Source organism: Megachile rotundata, chromosome 9 (genome assembly GCF_050947335.1).
Source record: "Megachile rotundata isolate GNS110a chromosome 9, iyMegRotu1, whole genome shotgun sequence".
In the NCBI taxonomy this organism is placed as follows: Eukaryota; Metazoa; Arthropoda; class Insecta; order Hymenoptera; family Megachilidae; genus Megachile; species Megachile rotundata.
This window is the reverse complement of record NC_134991.1, coordinates 4,482,031-4,504,271: the sequence shown is the minus strand read 5'-3', so window position 1 is coordinate 4,504,271 and position 22,241 is coordinate 4,482,031. Positions and strand designations below refer to the sequence as shown.

The 22,241-nt window shown below is 28.8% G+C and overlaps 1 protein-coding gene across 5 annotated transcripts in view; it reads left to right on the top strand.

Moving 5' to 3' along the window:
- The window catches only part of LOC100882597 (glutamyl aminopeptidase), a 69,601-nt gene that overhangs the window by 31,415 nt on the left and 15,945 nt on the right, over positions 1–22,241 (top strand). The window contains exons 1-7 of one of the 5 annotated variants that reach the window (XM_076535643.1): positions 1,618–2,369; positions 8,495–8,641; positions 12,749–12,834; positions 19,278–19,374; positions 20,482–20,564; positions 21,073–21,293; positions 21,394–21,574. In XM_076535643.1, the coding sequence (XP_076391758.1) occupies positions 2,330–2,369; positions 8,495–8,641; positions 12,749–12,834; positions 19,278–19,374; positions 20,482–20,564; positions 21,073–21,293; positions 21,394–21,574 (855 nt within the window). In that variant the 5' untranslated portion in view covers positions 1,618–2,329. Of the gene's footprint in view, positions 1–1,617; positions 2,370–8,491; positions 8,642–12,748; positions 12,835–19,277; positions 19,375–20,481; positions 20,565–21,072; positions 21,294–21,393; positions 21,575–22,241 lie in introns of those variants that run through there. The other 4 variants (XM_076535642.1, XM_012290853.2, XM_076535641.1 and 1 more) reach the window with 4 other exon arrangements.

The window sequence follows — 22,241 nt, the reverse complement described above, 5'->3', positions numbered from 1 at the left end:
AGTAGATCACCTTCTGAAGAATTTACTGAATTTTTAAATATTCTTCTAAAATTTGTATAGCTTAATCTTTTTTAAAAAGCGGTGTTGACATAATTTAAAAGGTTTAAAAAATGTATCCAAGCATCGAATCTTGTTATTTAATGAGAGAACAAACGGCGACCATTGTTCATGTGGACGATTTAAAGATAACTGGCCATCTATTAGTACCACTACTTTAATAATGACATTATTTTTAGACTGTTTTTTTGTAATCAGTCATCACATTTCATCTTGTCTTATTATCTTTGTATATTGTTTTCAAATTTCTCTGTTAAAGATTATGAACACGTTTTCGATTTATGGAGATTCTTACGTGATCTAATACAGAAAATTTTTCTTTATGAAATTTTGAATGTACTGATCGAGATGTTGATTTGAAATCTCACATTAAATTGGATTATAAATAGCAAGTTTAATGCTAATGTAATTTATTATAAATAGAAAGGAAACGAGAGGTAAAATACAGGAACAGTACAACTGACTTTCTTAGGGAAAATGTGCCAACCAAAGTAGACGCTTCCTACTATTTAACTTTCATTTGGAGTGAATTTATAAATTTGAATTCTTAGAAATTTTGTAAGTTAAGAATTTCCGAATTTAGGAGCTCAAAGTATAAAAGTTAAAAATTTAAATATGTAGAAATGTGAGGATTTGGAAATTAGAGAATTTGATAATCTGAGATAGTAAAAAATGTAAGGATTTGAAAATTTAATAATTTTAGATGATTCCAGATTTGCAAATGAAGAAATTGAAAATTTGAGAATACTAAAATTCCTACAGAGATTTGCAAATTCAAAAATTTTGTACCTTAATAAATTCGATGATATGAACACTTTTTAATTTAAGAATTCAAAAATTTAGGAGCTTAAGAAAGCTGAAGTTTAGAAGTTTAGAAATGAAAAATTGTTAAAAAATAAAAATTCCCTAGTACTTACGTTTTAAAATTTTTTAAATGTAAGGAAATTTATAAAGATTGCAAATTTAAGAACTTAAAAATTTATAAATGTAGAAATTGGGAATTTGAAAATATAAAAATGTGTAAATTGGAAAATTAACAAGTTTGGGAATTCTGAAAATTCAGAAATTAAAAACTTATAAATTTGAGTTATGAAGGAAATGTCGTAATTGAAAATTTGAAAATATAGAAACTTGGTATTAAAATTTTGGAAAGTTGAAGGTTTCAAGAATCTGAAATTGTATATATTTGAAAATCTAAAAATTGTTGGGTCTAGAAATTTAAAACTATAAATATTTATGAGTTTAAAAATTCGTGAGTTTGGATAATCCAGGAATTCGAGATTTGAAAATGTAGAATTTTAAGGTTCACCAATTCTAAAATTTAAAAATCGTCAGAAGAAATTTGAAAACTCGAAAACTTAGAACTTTCACAAATTTGAGAATCTAAGAATCTCAAATTTGAAAAATTCGAAAATTCAAGACTTCTAATCTGAAAATCTTGAAAGTGTAAAAATGAAAGATTGAAAAAGTATTTGTCGCTATTGAAAAGAAAATCGCGTAGCATCCGAGTGTAGATGGTAGAGAATCATGTTATCAACATAATGTGTAGACGGAGCGGCAAGTCGCGTCGAAATTATTCTAAAGGGTGGGTCACGGATGGCGCCACTGTGAATGCAACCACCCCCGCCGTGTAGTAAGGCAAGAGGAAGCGCGGTGTGCGTCGAGGGCTGCAAATCCACCCCCGTGAAGCGGACCACCACCAAAGGGGTTTGGAAAGTCGCCATTTCTGCCCAACACCGCAGTCGCTATATTCAAGCTTTAATGCCAATGAAATGTCAAGGCACGTCGCACGTCATAGACTCGCCGACGTTGTCGTGCCGTTCGGTGACTTCGTAAGCTCGTGGATCGTCACGTTGTCGCGGGTCATCCTCGGGACCTTCTCGTACTCGCTCGTACTCGTACTCGGCCTTCTGCTTCTTGTGCTAGTGCCTGTGCTGGTGTTCGTGTTCGTGTTGGTGCTCGTGCTCGTGGCTACCGAAGGGATCGTGCTTCGAACGAGCTCGACGAACCAGAAATTTTGAACTACGCTGACGGAGGCCTAAACCTAAAAATCCACGAGGAGTCGAAATCTGTCAGTCTTCCTGAAAAGATCCCTTGACCTTGGCACACGAGCCAACCACCAAGTAACTGGTAGGCGCACCAGATAGCCACGAGTACGACCGCCCAAATTCTGGCTGAACAGAGAGAGCCCTTGATCAAAATCTTATATGCTACGAACGACGGTCAGGTAAAAGAAATCGTTCGTCGGAGACCGCCGCCGAATCGGTTCACGATGAGCGAGCAGGATGTGGATGACGTTGCCTTCCTGACAGGTAAGGTGTACCCGAAAACACCTACGCGGACATCCTTCGATTACGTTTCTTTCTTGTCGTACGCGCGCGATTCCACTCGTTTCTCTTTGAAATCGTTCGACCAGATGGCCCACTTACGACCCTGCGGCCTGCGAATAGACTATACGAGAAGCACGTGCGTGCGATCAATAAAAGGGAAGCTTCTGATCTTTCAAATTGAAACACAAAACCCGCCTGTTCTCTGATCGCGGGTTATCTCATTCTACTCGAATCTTCAGAATTTTTCTATTTCCGAAATAAGTAGACATTTGCTTACAATCGTACGAACGACTATGGTCAGCAATTATCCAAATGTGTCCTTTTTCTTTTTCCGACCGATGAAACGTTATTACATAGCTACGATAAAACAATATCTACAATAAAAATTAATTGTTCGACATTTATGATTTGGTTCAGGATAAATGGAATGTAAACAATTGTATTTTATCCTTCCAAAAATCCTGTATTAAATCGAATAAAAATGAAGTAATCAGTAATAAAACAGTAGTCAAGAATAAAGCAATAATCAGTAGTAAAACGATAATCGATAATAAAATAAACAAGAAGTAATTGAATCAATTAAGTTAGAACCAAAACATTTGTAAACATTTTAAACATCATGAAGTATAGTATAGCATTATTTCATTATGACAAACATTCAGTATAATTTAATTTAAATATAAAATATATGGAACGTATATTTCAAAAAATGTCGATATGATAATAAAGAAGATTCATACGAAGGTTAGTATCTATTTTAACTGTATTGTAAGAATAATGTACGGCTATACATAAGTATGTTACACCGCGTTGATAACGTTTTTATGCAAATGGACGTCTGCTGTAGAACAGTGTTCTATCGTTCTTAAAATACTCCATTCTAAAGCAATGTTTACGTCGAACTCCATTGTTTCACTTATGCTCAATGATACCTTGCGTACATCTGTTGGGGCTATGAGTATGTACGACGTAACACCTTATATTTCCGGCGGTTTAACAATTTATCATCAAGCAATTGATATTCGTTTGAATGTTATAAAATTATGATGATTCAGCAATGAGTGTTCCACGTGTTTTCAAGTAACTGCATTAACGTCGCTCTGGACTGTCGCTCAACAGTGAAAAATCTGGGTCAAGTGTGTACCCGAGGACACGAAACTGGACGTGTTTCTCATGCCGTTAGACACACAAGACTTTCGTGTCTGAAAATTTTATTATCGGCTGTATATTTCGTGAGATTGATGCAGGGGCAATGTTAAAAATAGGCGTATTTCAGATACTTATCGGAGAACAACAAATTGTTTTGTGACGTGATTATATTTCATGGCCTTCTAACGAATCAGAAATGTGATATTCAATTTCTTGGAAATGATAAAAAGAGAGATTAAATTCATGAATTTTTGTAGAGATTTGAACTTCTAAATTTCTTATTCCTTCTTTTCGAATGATAGTGTGTTGGTAAAATAACCTTTTAATTCTCTTGTTACTTATCTGTTAACGTTCGTTACTGTTTAGTGTTGTAACAGAAATTGTTTTCTACTTTCATACTTGATATATAATATGTAAATAATTTATAAAAATATTTGTAACACTTTGAAAGCGTATAATGACTTGTACATTATTATTAACAAACAATACATCTGTATTTAATGTATTTGACCCATTTTTGTTTTAACGTATAATACCCGCCAATATATTTATAAAATCGATATTATATTTTGTATTCACAAAGGATCATTCTCACACTCCTTCCATATAAAACTATTTTTCTTGTTGCTGCACGAAATGGAAACAGAAACAATAATATCCTATTTTTAAATAAGTTTTTACACATATGCAATAAAAATTATATTTATTTCACTCATTGCAAATTAAAAGTTATACACATGTTCGCTGATATGGAAAAATACATGATACTGATATTTTATTTCAAATTTAAAAATACATAGTTATAGAATCATAATGGGAAAGAATTAAAAGATGATACATTCGAGTTTAATAACAATAAAAAATTATGGAGAATAGAAAACAGCAGACAAATTGTATGTCAAATCATCAAAACAAGTAATTTTTTGCTAACGCAAAATTTATGTTCTATTTTAAGCAATTAAAGTTTAAATAATTATACCAAGTCTTTGTTGAAATATGATTTAAATTTGTTTATTCGTCCTTATTTCCTAAGATTTGCACTATTTACTTTGAAATATGAAGACTTTTCGTAGAACTAGGTCACGATTAACCCGGCCACCGTCGTTCGAAGGTTAAAAAACCAATAACCTTTTATTTTACTTTATTTTACGTGCGATGAAAGTTACAATAATGTTTCATAAATGTTGCAAAATAATTATCATTATGAAACCAATTATGAATTTATTTTAGTGAGATCTGTATTTCGCATAATGTTCTATTAATTAAGGGATGATTACATATGAAAAAATGGTCCAAAAATATCATAGAAAATTATATTATCTTTAGTTACGTTTTTGAAAGAATAGAAATTGTAACAATTCTTATAAGAAAAATTATTTGTACCCAACTTTCAGAATTGTGACATTTATAATAAAAATGGTATTTTTATCGTATTTGTTAATTTGTTTCATCTAACAGTTCAAAAAATATAGCAAATTCTACTTTTTCGAAAAATGTAATTACTTTACACTCATTACAAACAACTTAATTGAAGAATGTTGTAAATTAATAAATATAATTATGTTTACCGCTGAAATGAATCATTAAATACCTTTCGCAAGATTCTTAAAATATTAATTCTGTGCAACGAATTAATATTAATTAATTTTATGTAGGAAATTGATATTATATAATTTAGTGAAAAGATTCAATTTTATGAGTAAAGGAAAACGTAAAAAAAAGTCAGATAGAAATTATATGAATATCCTAGAGATATATAATAATACATTGTAATAGTAATATAATAAATTACATTTATTCGTTGTTGAATTAACGAAAAAGTCGTAAAAATGATCTACTTTGCTGGAAACAAATTTTTTCGTAAATATTACGAGATTCTCGGACCCATTTTTCTCCAAAGCGAAAAAGTGTACATAAAAAGTTTCATTTTACAATTTTTATCTACTTTTGCACGTAAAATTACAATTAATATATTATGTGGGATATTGTGTATGATAGTTGAAAGTAATTTCAGAATTCATTTAGACAGAAAAATTATTCCAAAATTTGCATTTTTTGACAATTATAATAATTACATTTTGCCTTCCTGCTTAAGCATAAAACACAGAGTTTCGGTCCTTTTCATTGTATTTCATAATTAACATATATAATTGTGATAAATATTAAAAAATGCATATCAGATAACAGTTTCATTATTTGCCTAAATTTTAAAATTACTTACATACGTAAACAATGAACTTGTAATTCTATTATATCGACAATTATTTTGGAATATATAATTTTTGTTGCTTATATACATAATAATTGATTTATAAGTTTTTAACTGAGTTGCGTCGTGAATTGATTGCACAACTACTAAACAAAATATAATATGGTATTAATTACATAAAATTTAGAAAATAGGAATGAAAACAAGTTCAATCTCTGTGTTACTATATTGGGGTAAAAAAGGCCTTCGTCCTTTAATCTCTAATTGTTTAGAAAATGAACATTGCATTATACAAGAATTTCTAGCAATTTAATTTCAATAATAACTCGTCGATTTAAATCAGCTATATTTTATATATTTTTTATATTTTTGTGTTCGCATTTGAACACATTATTCCTGTCATTTTTTGTATGATTTTCTAAAAATTTCTTAAATGTTTACTTTCTAAATATTTTATAATTTTCGGAATCATATTTTTATGTCCTTATTTAAATACATCCTTATTTTACGTACTTGTTTAACAATCAATTTTCGTATGATTCTCTAAATGTTTATGTAAGCACTAAGATTATTTAATAGAAATGATATTAAAAATTTGCAGTTAAGTGAGATATAATTATAATAAAATTTTTGTATGATTTCGTTATTATTTTCGGAAAGAACGACCGTTACACGTTTTATTCCTTAGAAAATGCTAAATTATGCTAAGAAAATATTTTTCTTTCTCAATAAATACTGAAATTCGTATATTTTTATGATTTTTGTTAAAATATTTAAAAGTATTAAAATATTAAAACATTATAGCTAATATACATTTCTAAATTTTCCCATCCTTGAATCCTCAATTTGCAAAATTTTTAAATCTTTGAATTTTCTAATATCACGATTTCTAAATTTTCGATGTTCCAACTTCTCATATTTGCGAATTCCTAACTTTTCAAATTTTTAAACTCATAAATTCTTAAATACCAAATTCTAAAATTTTCTAGTTACTAAATTTTGAAATCCTCTAACTACCAATTCTCAAATGTCTAAATTTCTAAATTTCTAAATCCTCAAATCGCCAAGTCCCCAAATTCCCAAATTCCCAAATCTCCGATTCCCCAAATTCTTCAAATCTTCAAATTTTTAAATTTCAAACTCCACAAATACTTTAATACCTAAATTTCAAGGTTTTCAAATCCAGAATTCCCCAAATCTTCAAATCCCTAAACCATTTAATTCCCAAGTCGCAAAATCGCTTAACATCTAAATCCCTAAATTGCGAAATCCTTAAATTCTTAAATCCCTAAATCTCCAAATACACAAATCCTTAAATTTTCAAATCTTCAATCTCTCAAATTGCCAACTTTCCAAATCTCCAAAATTCTTTTCTAAATTCGAAAATTTTCAAACTTTTAAATCCTTAATATTTTCAATGCTAAAATTTACAAACCCAGAAGTTCGTTTATGAAATTACTAACGTTCTAAAATTCAGAAGATAAAAATTTAATATCTCCATGAATTTTCAACACTATAGATTTCTGTTAATACATAAAACTGTATATGTATTCGTTTCTGCACGTATCTTTTTTCCTAAATATGCTATACATATAAAAAAGTACCTATATATAAAAGTGGCCCAATATCAGTAAATTAACAATTTCTGAGATATTTCAAATTTTTGTATCAAATGTGCAGATTTCGAAACTACAATATCTTCAATTTATCTTAAAACATTATATATATATTCTATTTAAAGTATCTCATACAATTCATCCTAAGATATCTAATACAATTTATTTTCAAATTCCTCAAATATTATAACTGTAATTCTTTATTGCGCAAAATGATTAAACGAATCGATCCGTATAACACCTATGAAAGAACAATGTCATTATTTTATGGCTCCGATCGATGTCATATAGTTTTTATAAGCAAATTATTATCATATTTCTACAAACAACAAGAATATAAAAACGTTCCGTTTCTCTGAAACCATCGTACAACAAAAAATGTTTGAAATTAAATATGTAGCATTTTAACCAGTTAAGTGTGTTTGACGACTATATCCGTCATGCGTGAAGTTTTGTTACAATTTGATGTTTAAATTGTAATTTTGGCGAAAACTAAATTATATTCGTAAATTGTAATATGTTTAAAATAGAGGTCAACACGAAATAAAATAAACAAATAAAAATTGTAAATGATTTGAGATGGATTCATAAATTCTTGAGAGCTAACTCGTCATCGCTTGATTATCGCGACACACACTGGTGCGCGCTTTTCAAAAAGATCGCCACACTTAACTGGTTAAAGGACTTATCAGCGAAATGCAATTTAATTTCTTTGTACTTCATTTTTCTCAAACATGACGAAACTAAGTATTGTGACTCAGTGTGAGGTTCAAACTCCTCTAAAAATTAACTAATTACAGATTACTTTTGCTTTGTCATCAATTATAACTTTAAACAAACATGAACCTTGAAAAACTTATAGTGACATTGATATTTCAAAGAAAAATGAGATACGAAATTAAATTGTTTATTAAACTTTACGATAAAAAAGTATATCTATTCCTATAGTTTAGGATGATATTTCATTTGAAGCGTTCTGATATATAATCAATAAGTAATACATGTTATATGTTAGTTCTGATTGACTCGCCCTATATATACGTTAACGAATATTGGATGGATATTGTATAACTTTATTCATCAATGCACACGTATTGTGAAATCATTCTTTAGACGATCCTTTGTTCCAGGAGACAGCAACACTGGATTGCACAAACGTAGTGTTTACGAGCACAATGGAATTGTGTGTTCTCAAAAAAGGGCTCTCTGCGTAGCCACCGTCATTTTTGCGATCCTTTTCGCCATATCACTCATCATTGCCTTCGCGGGACCACAGAATGGTGAGTTGAATAATTTCAATAAACCTAAAATTAAAATAAACTTGACTTCACTTTTTAAGTGAAGTTGAAATTAAAAGTTTAATTCACTTTTTAAGTGAATTCTTCACACTCGAAGATAATTCTGCAGTTGGTAAATGGTAATTTTGAAATCTTTAAATAAAATATTTTGTGAAGTCTTTTGCATTATTTCTGTGTCATTAATTACTATTATTGTCTGCTTTGCTGTGTATACATATGTATACAATACATGTATAGCACTACAGATTTGGTTAAAAAGTGCTTACTTCAAATTGTATTGAACCGAATGGTGTGACTTTCGAGTGCGAAGGATTAAACAAACCTTAAAACTTATACATCATTCAAATCTTTATTGGTTGTATTATTTTACTCGTATATGTCGTACAGAGCAAATCAATTTAGAATATTTTGTTTTATTTCGTGTGTGTGAAATTCGTCATATAATTGCTTATTATAAAAACTGTATCTGAAAGAACGTAAAGAATGCAAATATAGGAATGAAAGTATGAAAATATGAGAATGAAAAATAGAGGAATTCTGAACCTGTAATAGCTTCAAATGCTTCCCAAAAAGTGACAATGTATTACATTTATGAAAATATGGAATTTTTGAAATGTATATCTGACAGAATGCAAGCTATCACTAATTCTGAGTGACACTTTATGAACTAATAATATTGTTTCATTATTTTTAAGTGAAAAATAAGGACAAACCAGGTTTCTTTTGTTATGCGTTACACTAATTACTTTTGTCACTAACATTTTATTACTGAAAAATAAATATTATCAGATAAACTTATAGATATTGGTAAATCCATTACGTTTACACTATCACGCCATAATCAAAATATTATTGATTTAATTTGATATTAAATTAGTGGATTACTTGTATGTACAAGAGAAAACTTATATACTTGAACTGTACATATTTATTGCACATAGTTATGTTCTTGAACTGTACATACTTCGTACTATACCCCGGAATATAACTGAAAAAAAAAAAAATAAGGACAATTTTCCGCCCTAAGTATTATAAAATTTGAAAATATTGTTTCAGTGCCTGATATGCACAATTTTATAACTTTGAACACGAATACAATCTTATTACAATGTTCATATAGTAATGTGAATTTAGACAAAATTAATAAGTGTCCCATAAATATAATGTTTCATCAACAAATCATTAAAGATTGGATTTCCATTATGGATTAATATAAATTGAATGGTGTACTGGTATTGAAACATGTATTTTTAAAGAAACAATGTTAAAAATATGCAAATATCAGTACATGTGGAGAACGAAAAATTTTTCACAGCATATTTCTATGCGATCTAAGATATAAAAAGTTTAAACAATCATTTTTCCCACAAGTATTCGTAATTACAAATATGATAATAAATTTTCAGTGTAACTTTCTTTATATCATATTCTAAAAGACATTTAAAAAATTATATGCAATATTACTGTATATTAACATTTAATGAAAACAAAGGATACTTAATGATTATTAAGTTTGAATCAAAATAAAAAATTTGTTTATATTCAATACATATATTCTAAATAATTATTATGAAATGTACATTTCAGCGTTAAGAATAATAATATTCGTCAATTTTAAAACTCAATTTTTATTAATAAAGCCGCAAATTATGAATTTTCTTTCGATCCATGATTTTCGATTTCGTTTTTGCACGTAGAATCATTCCTTACTTAATAATATTACTTTACGTAAGCACAAATGAAGTTGTAATGACGATTAGTCAATTATATTTATAATACTTTATTATAAATTGCATTGCTTATAAAGTAAACAACTATTGGTTTTTAACTCTCGAACCATGATAGCTGAGTCAGGCGTGACCCACTTTTACGAAAAGCATACAACGGTACGTAACTTAAAATTAGGCACTAAAATTTCTAATCAAAAGACTCTCATCTTTCATAAAAATGATATCTGAAAAAAAGTAGAAAAATTAGAATATGAGAACAAAAACTTAAAACTGAGATCAAACTCAACCTTGTATTATACATTATAAACAATCTATTATAAACAAATCACTATTAATATCTGTTATTTTTTGTTATTATTTCTTTTAAATAATTTTTTATTATTATTTTTTCTTCAATAAATTTTAATGTGTTATTATTTTTTATATAAAGTTGAAACGCCTCCATTTTCTTTGTAATCATACGTGGCTACATTTTTAATTACAAAAACTGCATCTGAATATCAAAGCAACAATTTTGTAATTACGTTTTTTCTATTATATTTACGATATTTTATAATTGTCACTATTTTCAATTGTTATTGTAAACCAAGATGTTGCAACCGTTTGTATGATTTCTTAAATAATTATTCGTGAACATGCCGTTACATGAACGTAGTGAAACAAAAAATTTACAATAATATTATTCTTATGGTACTGCTGTTGCTATTATGTTAGCCATAAAATTTGCTACTCTACAATGGCGGTAGCACACCCTTTAGTATGCGTAAAAGTTATAACCGTAATTATACTGTCGCATTTTACCATACTTTTTATAACTGTCATTATTTTCAACAAAAAGCACCACAATATTTTCGGTTCTTTAGAACAGTGCTCGGATTTAGATGCCCTTTTCGAGCCGATTTCGGAGTCGACGCCTACCGTGCTCCTACTACCGCGCTCGACTGCCCACGTGACGCCGTGCGCCAGGGACGTCGCACGATAGATTTGTCGGGCCATGGGGCCCGTGATTAGAAATTTTCCTTACACTGTTAATAATTATTATTTTTACAGATTATTAAAATTGTTAATACTATGTTTGCATTTATAAACATCTTCCATATATACATATAATAACAATAACACAAGTTATAATAATTACAATTTTGTCAATAGCTTTCCACATCACCCAGGAGGTACTATTGTTGATGCGTTTTTTTTAAGTGGTTTCCCCTGTAGGCTTATTCCATTAAATAAGAACTTGGCAGGAAAATCGAAATCGAAAATATTTTAATAGTCTTTTAACATAGTATTAACAATTTTAATAATCTGTAAAAATAATAATTATTAACAGTGTAAGGAAAATTTCTAATCACGGGCCCCATGGCCCGACAAATCTATCGTGCGACGTCCCTGGCGCACGGCGTCACGTGGGCAGTCGAGCGCGGTAGTAGGAGCACGGTAGGCGTCGACTCCGAAATCGGCTCGAAAAGGGCATCTAAATCCGAGCACTGCTTTAGAACGTATGAAACCCTGTGAAATAATTTCCCGTCTTTGATGAGCACTAGAATTCCTCTATTTTTCACAGTGTCTTTTATTTTCCTGTTAGATTGTTGCAAGCAAAATGACCGATTTAGTTATAAAATTTTTAACAATAATTGCATTAATAACACTAGAAAATCTTATTAATGTACTGCTTAAAATTAGAACCTTTCAGAATTACTTAAAATTTAAACTTTTATTGCAAATATTTATTTAAGTTTGGGGTTCATTTTAAAACTTCTTCTATTCAAAATTTTTACATTAACGTCGTATTTAGTGTTAGCTATATTTTTTCTCAAGATTTTATTAACTTTCTTTTGTTTATTACATTTGATCCTAATTATATCATAAAGAAGAATAATTTGGCAGTGTTTACACAATAAATAAGATTAAAATACAATAGTATTTTCTATCATTAGAAAATAATAGAATTAAATAAAATTTATATCTATTACAAACATCGTCGATTGACAAAATAGCTGATTTCTAAATACTACATTTTCGTGTTACATTTATAAAGAAATGTCTAAATTAAAGTTTGAATTAATTGTGCGAATTTTAAACAAATTAAATATAGTGTATGAATTGCACTTCGAACCTCTATTTACTATAAGTAATAATCAATGATTTCGTATGAGAAACATAAAAAGTTCATACTATACAATGAAAAATTCATGCAGCAATATCAAAGCATATTTGAAACAATATAGGATAAATTGCGACACTTTTGTGTTATCAGCCTAATCGGTCATCAAACATGCAACAATCTAATACTATTCGATTGTTTGTTATTCGTTTTTCATTTCATCTGGTTATAACATTTCCTGTCTAATTTTTGTAGACTGCCCTTGTGCTGGAGAGAAGCCAGCGAACCTGGAAATCGAGGACGATGAAAAAAGCAGCGAACCTCTAGCAACTAACGGAGAGGTATGGTCGCTTATGTTTGCCTTACTGTCTATATGATCGTAATGTCGAAGTAGAGCAAAACATGTATTCCATGACTTATATTCCAGACATAATACGCGAGTAATTGAGAACGTGTATACTCGTAGAAAATCTCAAATAGCGCAATGAATAATGCACGCCGGCTTATATCCTCGAAATATAATCTGTGACATCAAACAATAACCAAGTACCTATAGCATATTTCGAAAGTGTACCAACTTCTTGAAAATTGAACAATATTTCACGTCTGAAAGTGTTTTGTGTATGAATATACATAAGACGAAAACTTGCTGGGTTCAAATTAATAAGAATTTGAAAATAAAATTAAGATTACTTATGTAATTAGTAACTTTACTTATTTAAACATTAAACTCAAGTTATAATTTGCGAATATAATCGAAATTGTTATATTTGTAATCAGAATTGTTAATAATCAAAGGCAATTGTTCAGGTCAGGAATGACATCAATTTGTTATTGGTAAAAATACAAAAAATGTTTGAGAGAAAAGTCAGTATTTTAATAAAAAGGAGGTGAACACACAGGATATCTTAAGATTTTCAAAAACTTTGTAGAGACTCTTTTGTCTCTTTTAATGAAATTGCATATGTTTTAACACGAGTCAGTTTTTGGGACATTTTGTGTAGAAAAAAGTAACGGTGTACTATAGAAGAAAATAATTCGTCTATTCTAAATTTAAGACTGTTTTATGCAAAAATGGGAAGTATCATAAACTATCAATTTCGTTAATATAGTGCTGTTTTCGTTATATAATTTTTATTGTCTTTTGTATCGCTACAAAAGATCCATCTATCTAAAGACTAAATATGAAATGTCATTCAAAGGAGCAAGGATTATTGTAAAATCTTGGAAGATGTAACCTTGCACTGGCCTTCACGTCCCTAACCTAATTTTTCGGTATCAATAAAGTATAACTTTCTCCTAGAGCAATTGGTTGTGTTTTGACGGGTATATTAAGGGTAATAAAAATAATTCAGAGTGAAGGGGTGGTTGGGACACCCTATAGATGCGTATCTGTCACATTTTATTTCAAGTTTGCGCCTGAAAGTCTTCCTTTGAAGATAAATGTAGACACAAAACGTCTTGGCGGGAAATCAATCCCAAGGCGTCACTATAATCCATAGACAAGACTTGACTGTTAACCGTTTATACTTTATCCCTTAGGTCTTGAAGCTCTGCAAATTTGCATACAGACGGATGTAGGATGACTATAGATCTCTATGAATGTTTTAAAAATAGATTCTAAATGTACTTTGACACTTAGAACTTTGGCTACAACTTTATTAGAATTTTCTAATATCACGATTTATAAATTTTCGATGTTTTAACATCTTAAATTTATTGGTAGGATAGACAAATAATTCTAGACACACTTGTACTCTCATTAACGCATAATATATATTGACTACATACTGATCGCATGCACGAGTCGTAATGGAATGGACGAGCTCGGAAATTGGCGGTGCGTCGTCCCGTAGAAAATCAAAATAAGATCGGCCTGGATTGCCAACTTTTGCAACGTTATTTCACCACTGGAAATACTACATTACCAACAAAATTTGCAAATTCCTAACTTTCCACATTGTTAAACTCATCAATTCTTAAACGCCAAATTCTGAAATTCTCTAATTACTAAATTCTGAAAACCTCAAACTTCCAAATCTTCGAATTCCTAAATTTCTAAATTTCCAAATCTCCAAATCCCCAAGTTCCCAAACTTCTCAATAATCAAATTCCCAAATTTTTAAATATTTAAATCTCAAACTCCAAAAACTCTTTAATACCTAAATTCCCAAGTTTTCAAATCCAAAGTAGTTAATTAGTTTTACAAAATATGAGTGATAAACAATTTATTCAATTGACAATTTTATTCCTAATAAATTTAATATATGTATATATCTTCTGATACTTGTTAGTTTTATGAACTGAATAAGGTTTGAAATATATATTTAGTTAAATTACTTATAAGTTTTGTAGTACTTAGAATTATAATATTACTAAATATAATAATGAAATATTTAAATAGAATAGCAGTGTTATTAAATAAAATTAGACTTGCTATAATTACTTACAAAAATTGGTATGTCTAACTAAACGTATTGAATTCAGTATTTAGGGCCTAGTATTTTATCGTATCTTTAATTCTCTCACACTTTTCGTATGATCGTTCTATTATAAAGTTATATATTTCTTTGTATCTTAGACATAGATATATATCTATTTTTCGTGTACATCTAAATTTTTGGTCGCTAGTGTACTCGAAATATTTAAACAGCCAAATTTGATGCTCAAATTGAAGTGTTATACATTATTTTTAATAAGGCATAATTTGTATTATTAACTCTAAAAACAAAGGAAAATCAATTAAAAATGAATGGAAATGGGAAAGTAAAATAAAATAGAAAAGGAACAATATGTATTTTTGAAAGAACTACAAAAATTGTACAAAGTTTTACAATATAAAACAAATTGTAAGGAAGAAAAACGAATTTGTTAATTAACATTCCTGATTCTTTTCAAAAAAATTTTTCAAAGACCAATTTTATCTTTATTGTTTTGCATAATTATATCTGAAATAGTAATATACATATAATCATGAAAAAATCGTACAAAATGCAGACTTAAATAACAATTGTATAACTGAAAGTAGAATTAGCAATCTGTTGAACTCTAGTTATTTCATTCAAGGACTTGAGGATTGTAACGTATGTACTAGTGCTGTATAGGAAACTATTTTCAGAAAGAAACGTATAGGGCATAGTATGTGCTAGTGATCGGTAACTGCACCCACGAGGGTGCGGTGCACGAATGGGCAAATGATATGCACTCACATTGATGAGTAGATAATTTCTTAAATTTGGAAACTTTGGATTTCAATATTTCTACATTTCTGCATTTTCAATTTCCTATTTTTTCAACTTTGTAATATTCGAAATTCCTAAACTTTTTACCTTTTTAAATTGCTACATTTCCAAATTTCTGCTTTTCTAAACTTCTAAAATTTCAAATTTTCGATTTTGCAAATTTTCAAATTTCCAAATTTCCAAATTCCCAAATTACCCAAATTGAACAATTTACCAAATTGCCAAATTCCCAAATTCCCAAAGTGCCCAAACTCCCAAATTCCCAAATTCCCAAATTCCCAAATTCCCAAAGTGCCCAAATTCCTAAATTCCCAAATTTCCAAATTCCTAAATTCCCAAATTCCCAAATTCCTAAATTCCCAAACTTCCAAATTCCCAAATTTCCAAATTCCCAAATTCTCAAATTGTCAAATTCACAAATTCACAAATTCACAAAGTTTGAAATTGTCCATCTTTTAAACTTGTAAACTTTTATAATTTGAAGATCATCACGGACATTAGTGCCAAGAACTCTTTGTTGAGCATTCGATGTGTCCATCACTTGCAGTTCCCACTTTAGGTGCAATTAAAAAAAATCAGTATAAGAACATTTCATGAGATCAATTCAATAAAATCAATATAAGAACAATTTATGAGATCAATTCAATAAAATCAATATAAGGACAATTCATGAGATCAATTCAATGAAAATATATTACCATTTAAAAAGTCAAGATCACAAAATATTGTAGTTCAGCTTCTGTACAACTTCAAATATCGCAACTTATAGTTATTTTAAAATTGACTAATTTTTACTTAAAATATTTTTTCGTTGAATTATTGGAAATCCTTGAAAAGTCATGCACATTGTTTCACTGAACATCCTATACATACAGAGTGACCCAGTTTTTTACTGCTAAACTTTATTAACATATTCTATTCATAAAAATAAAAAAAAAAATGAAATCAACGTAGGTTACTAAACATTTTATTAAGGAGTTGTAACAAATATATGAAATGACAACGGATTGCTTTGTTATACAGGGTGTTTTTGAAATGGTGGTACAATCGAAAAATCGACGAATCAACATGGAAAAACAGGAAAAGCTATGCAATAAATTTTTTTCGTATATGACTTTATTTAAAACAAAAAGTGAATTTTAGTATTTTCTACATGCTTGTGAAAAAGCTTGTTCATAGAGCAAGAATGATAAAATCAACAAATTGTTCTTCAATTTCACAGTAAATAAATATTAATCCTCAAATATAATTATTAATATCGCTAAAATAGATTTATTACTTTATTAGGTTTCTTACTTATGTGTGTCCTTATCATCGACTAAATTCCATGAAGTATGACTGATAACAAACAATAGTAGTATTAATGATCAGATTTATTTGTTTATTAACATTCATTAAATCTTAAAGTAATGAAAAGTTGCATTTATCATTTTATGTGCTGTGAACAAATTTTTTATATAAATACTTCAAATCTGTCCAAATTCGATTTCTTTTTCAAAAATGAAGTGACATATGCAAAAATTGTATTCTATATTTTTGCCTAATACTTTCATGTAAATTCACCCTTTTTCGATCATACACTATGTCGAAAACATTCGATGTACCAGGTGCTCCAGTTTACTGTCCAATTTTATAAATAAAAATACGTAAAACTATTCATCTTGTATTGAATGTTTTATTAAAGGTTACTAAAACAAAATATAAAATTTGACAATTATCCGTGCGTAGTACCGAGGAAGAAAATCGTTCATTATTATTGCGTACGTTTCTCATAGTCTTTCAACAAAACAGTTAACCAGTTTACTGTGGCGATCTTTTTGCAAAGCGCGCACCAGTGTGTGTCGCGATAATCAAGCGATGACGAGTTAGCTCTCAAGAATTTATGAATCCATCTCAAATCATTTACACTTTTTATTTGTTTATTTCATTTCGTGTTGACCTCTAAACATTTTAAACATATTACAATTTACGAATATAATTTAGTTTTCGTCAAAATTACAATTTAAATATCAAATTGTAATAAAATTTTACGCATGACGGATGTAGTCGTCATGACATAAAATTCTGCCACATCTCCATGACGGATATAGTTGTCAAACACATTTAACTGGTTAAGAGCCTCCGTATATATAATATTTTTTTATAATTTTTATTTATAGAACATGCTGACAAAGTTTTATATTCGAAAGTAGGACACATTGTATATGGCATCGAAACACAAAGCAGTCCGAAGTCATTTTGTGCTTCGGTTATAACTTTCCAATAAAATGTTTCAAATCCTATGTTAATGTCAATTTTCTTTTTTATTTTTGCATGTAGAATATGTTGGTCAAGTTTACCCTGTGTGTATAGGGTGGCCTACATAAAGTCTTATGAGCCGTTTTCTCCGAAACCGTGACAGCTATCGATTTCATTTTTTCAGTAATTAAATGGGGCGGAGTGGCTGAAGTATTGATTTTTTCATATTATTTCGTATTATTTTCAGAAAAAATGACGTATGTCAAATTCGACCTACTAGCACTTATTCTAAGTAATCTGAGTTCACACATGATCAGCCTCACTGGCGCGTTTAATTACAAGAAGAAAGAGGATCGATAGCTCCTGTGAATTCAGACTTGTCATTTTAAATATGGCAGCCTATACGTATATGAGACTTTTGGAATTTACATATTTGGTCATTTAAAAATTTGAGAATTTTGGTATTTGGATGTTTGGAGATTTATAAATATATGAATTTGACAATTTGATAATTTAATAATTTGGGTATTTTGAACTTGAAAATCTGGAAATTTCAGAATTTAGGAATTTTGAACTTCAAAATTTGAGGATATAGAAATTTGAGAACTTTAGAATTCAAGGATTTTGTAATTTTATATGTAGGCGTAAATGAATTTGAAATTACAGAAATTTGAGAATCTGAAAATTTAGAAATTTGGAAATTTGGAAATTTAGTAACGCAGATATTCGGAAATTTGGAAATTGGGGATTTTTTAAATTTGAGAATTAAGAAATTTGAAAACTTGGAAATTTAGAAACTTGGAAACTTGGAAACTTGGAAACTTGGAAACTTGGAAACTTGGAAACTTGGAAACTTGGAAACTTGAAAATTTGGAAGCTTGGACATTTGGAAATTTGGAAATATCATATATCTAAAAATTTGTAGATTCAGAAATGTAGAAATTTGATATACTAGAAATTTGGTAATTAAAGTGTCCTTCAATTTTCGAACTACGAAATTCGACACGCAGTCAACTTGCAAGTGCAAAATATTTCACGTACTTTAATATAAAAACGTAAATCTGAATTACCATTATATCAAAAATATTAATTATTTATAATAACATAAACAGAAAAATAATAAGTAAGTAACTTATTTAGAAAATTTGAGTTATCGACTTACAATAGTTATCACAGACATACTAAATGATTTTTACTATACATATGAATGGAAAGGACTACGGGATAGTACATATATTACCAATGCACTGATTGATATTTATTTAATTGACAGTACATATAATTATTAAATGTAATTGTTACAGATATTTCCTTGGAACAACGTAAGACTACCCACATTTGCGCATCCTACTAGGTACAACATTACCATCCATCCAAATCTTACCACTTTAGATGTAAAAGGTAAATAACTTAGTATTGGTTTAATATTATTCCTCAACAAACGAATATTTTCGAACAACTGATGTTAATAGATGCAGAGTCATTTTGATTCTCATTTAAATGGTTATAGAGTTCAAAGATAATAATTAAGATAATAATTAAGAATTAATTAATTAATAATAATTTAATATATTAGTAATAGATTATTATAAATTAACTGGTAATAAGTTTATAGCTTCCATGTACATTTCAGCGTTATGTATAATTAAAAATTATTTTCTACAAGCATTTTTATGATTCATATAACAGGATATACTATTTTAAATAACAAATAGCGAAATTGTTAATGATAATGAAAAATATTTTAAATCAATATTGAATAATTTTCCAGATAATCTGATATAATTAATTATGTTGATCATTAACGTAATTAAACATTTTTTATACACACGTGTGAAGATCAAACTCGCTTGTTTATACGGAATCATATTTTTTAACGCATTAATCAATTCAGCTCATTATGCTTCATAAAAAGAATATCCAGCTATTAATGTCAACGTATACGGTGTTTCAATAAAATATTAATATCAAAAATAACAAATAAATAGAAAATGTAATATTTAATATTATTATACATTTTGTACATGTTTGTATATTAATATCAACAATAACAAATGATAGCAAAATATTAAATGACATGTGTATCTATAAAATTTCTAACTTTAAAATAATCAATAGAATATCAAATTAAGATCTACCCAAACTAAGATATACTTTTTATTTATTAAATTATATAATGATAAAGTGTACATTCTTTTTATTAAGGCACTCTCCATATTCTCCATAAAGAAATGAAAAAACGGTGTTATTTTTTCCGTGTCATCCACAGATTGGCAATCACCTAATGGACACCTAGTATATGACATTGCATCCAAGGAACAATTTTTTATTTTGCACGAACTACACTAATAGTTTTTTTCCATTTTGCATGTTATATTTAGTAAAGAGAATCAAGATTACTCTGCACTTGACGAGGTTATAGTAACTACCATCGCTTACCGAGCGTTTCAAATGTATTTGCATACATTAGTGAAGCCGCATAAAAATAAAAATAATTTGCATTTTCAGGACAGGTCACAATCGAATTCTACGTCGATAAAGAGACCAACTATATCGTCTTCCATAGCAAAAATTTGACAATAAATGAAAAAGTAAGTTCTTTTGAAAGTTATGCATGCAAGAAACGAACAGTTTATTAGTTACACATTTGTTTCAATTAATCGAGATGACACACCTGGTGCGTCGTTCAATACACATTCAAAACACATGACTTAATTAAATAACTTAGTTAGTGCAGTAAATAATTTGTAAATAAATAGTATCAATATAAAGTATTAATAAAACAATATTACAAACATACTTATATCTTTAATTTTATACATAATTTTAGTATAATTTTATACATAATTATACATGTAATTTTCACTGAACTTCATTCATAATATTTTGTATCAAAATTGAGTTCTTTCGTACTGTACGTTTTATAATTCTTCTATTATGTTTCACAATTGCATGTTAAAGTAATTAATAATTTTCCGGAAAATGAATACAGTTTTAATTCTATAGAACTTGAACATGTAAAATCATTATTTACCAATAAACATAGAAAACATTCCAGCTTCCAGGGATCATGTTATGAAAATAATCAACTTCCAATAGGTTATTGTTTTACAGATGGTTCAAGATCGTAAAGGTCACAGGTTAAAAATCGCAAAATTGCTGGAGTATCCGAAACATCAGCAGCTATATCTAGAATTGGAGGAGAGCAAATTTCGAAAAAGAGGGAACTATACGGTACACTTGAGATTCATTTCGAAACTCACAAGTGAACTCGAGGGATTCTATCTTAGCAGCTATGTTACGCCAGAAGGAGAAAAGAGGTCACTCTGAAACTGTAATAATTTTCTGTTTGCAAGAATGATCAAGGCGTACTTTGTTTTCGAATAAGATCGTAACTGAATTTTTATTATTTCAACTTAGGTATCTTGCTACGACTCACTTTGAACCGACGTATGCACGCTCAGCGTTTCCATGTTTCGACGAGCCACAATTCAAAGCAAAATTCAAAGTTTCGATATTCAGGGACAGGTTTCATATCGCATTGTGCAATATGCCTGTAATGAATACGGAAGATGCGGGATTTTATATGGGAACAGGACTGGTAGGTATAATAATTATACATTAGAATCACTAATAATACATGGATGGAGAAGATAATGATGGACAAAAGACACAAATGAAATATTTTACCAACAAAATTTTCGCAATTGTATTTTTGTGAAGTATAGTAAACTTTAGACAAATTTTTCAATTTTTTTTCTTCGATTAGTTAAATGAACGTTTCACACAATTTTAAAGGTCGTATAACTCAAAAATCTTTCGGAGGAAAAATATCTCACTTGTCTAAGAAAGTTAAATAAGTAGAAATTCATAAAAACTTTATTTTACGAGAAATGAATATTTGCGCTGAATTGTTATTTGTATATGTTTATATTTAATATATAAATTTTATAACTGAGTGTATACTTTACTGTAAATATGTACCAAATAAATGTATAACAGAATGTATATTTATAATAGTATATGAGCATAAATATACTGATATAAATAATTTGCAGCACAATGTACTATATTTATAATATAATGCGTGGCATAAATATATCAGTCCCTCATATTTTCAATGATTTGAGCTTCTGGTACAAAAGTATGGATAATATTCCTTAAATACAAATTTATAATGTTTAAACAATAAATTGTATAAAGGAAAATTTGCATAATAACGTAAATATTAAGTTGAGTTTCACAAAACCTGATTTTTGCGCGTTTCA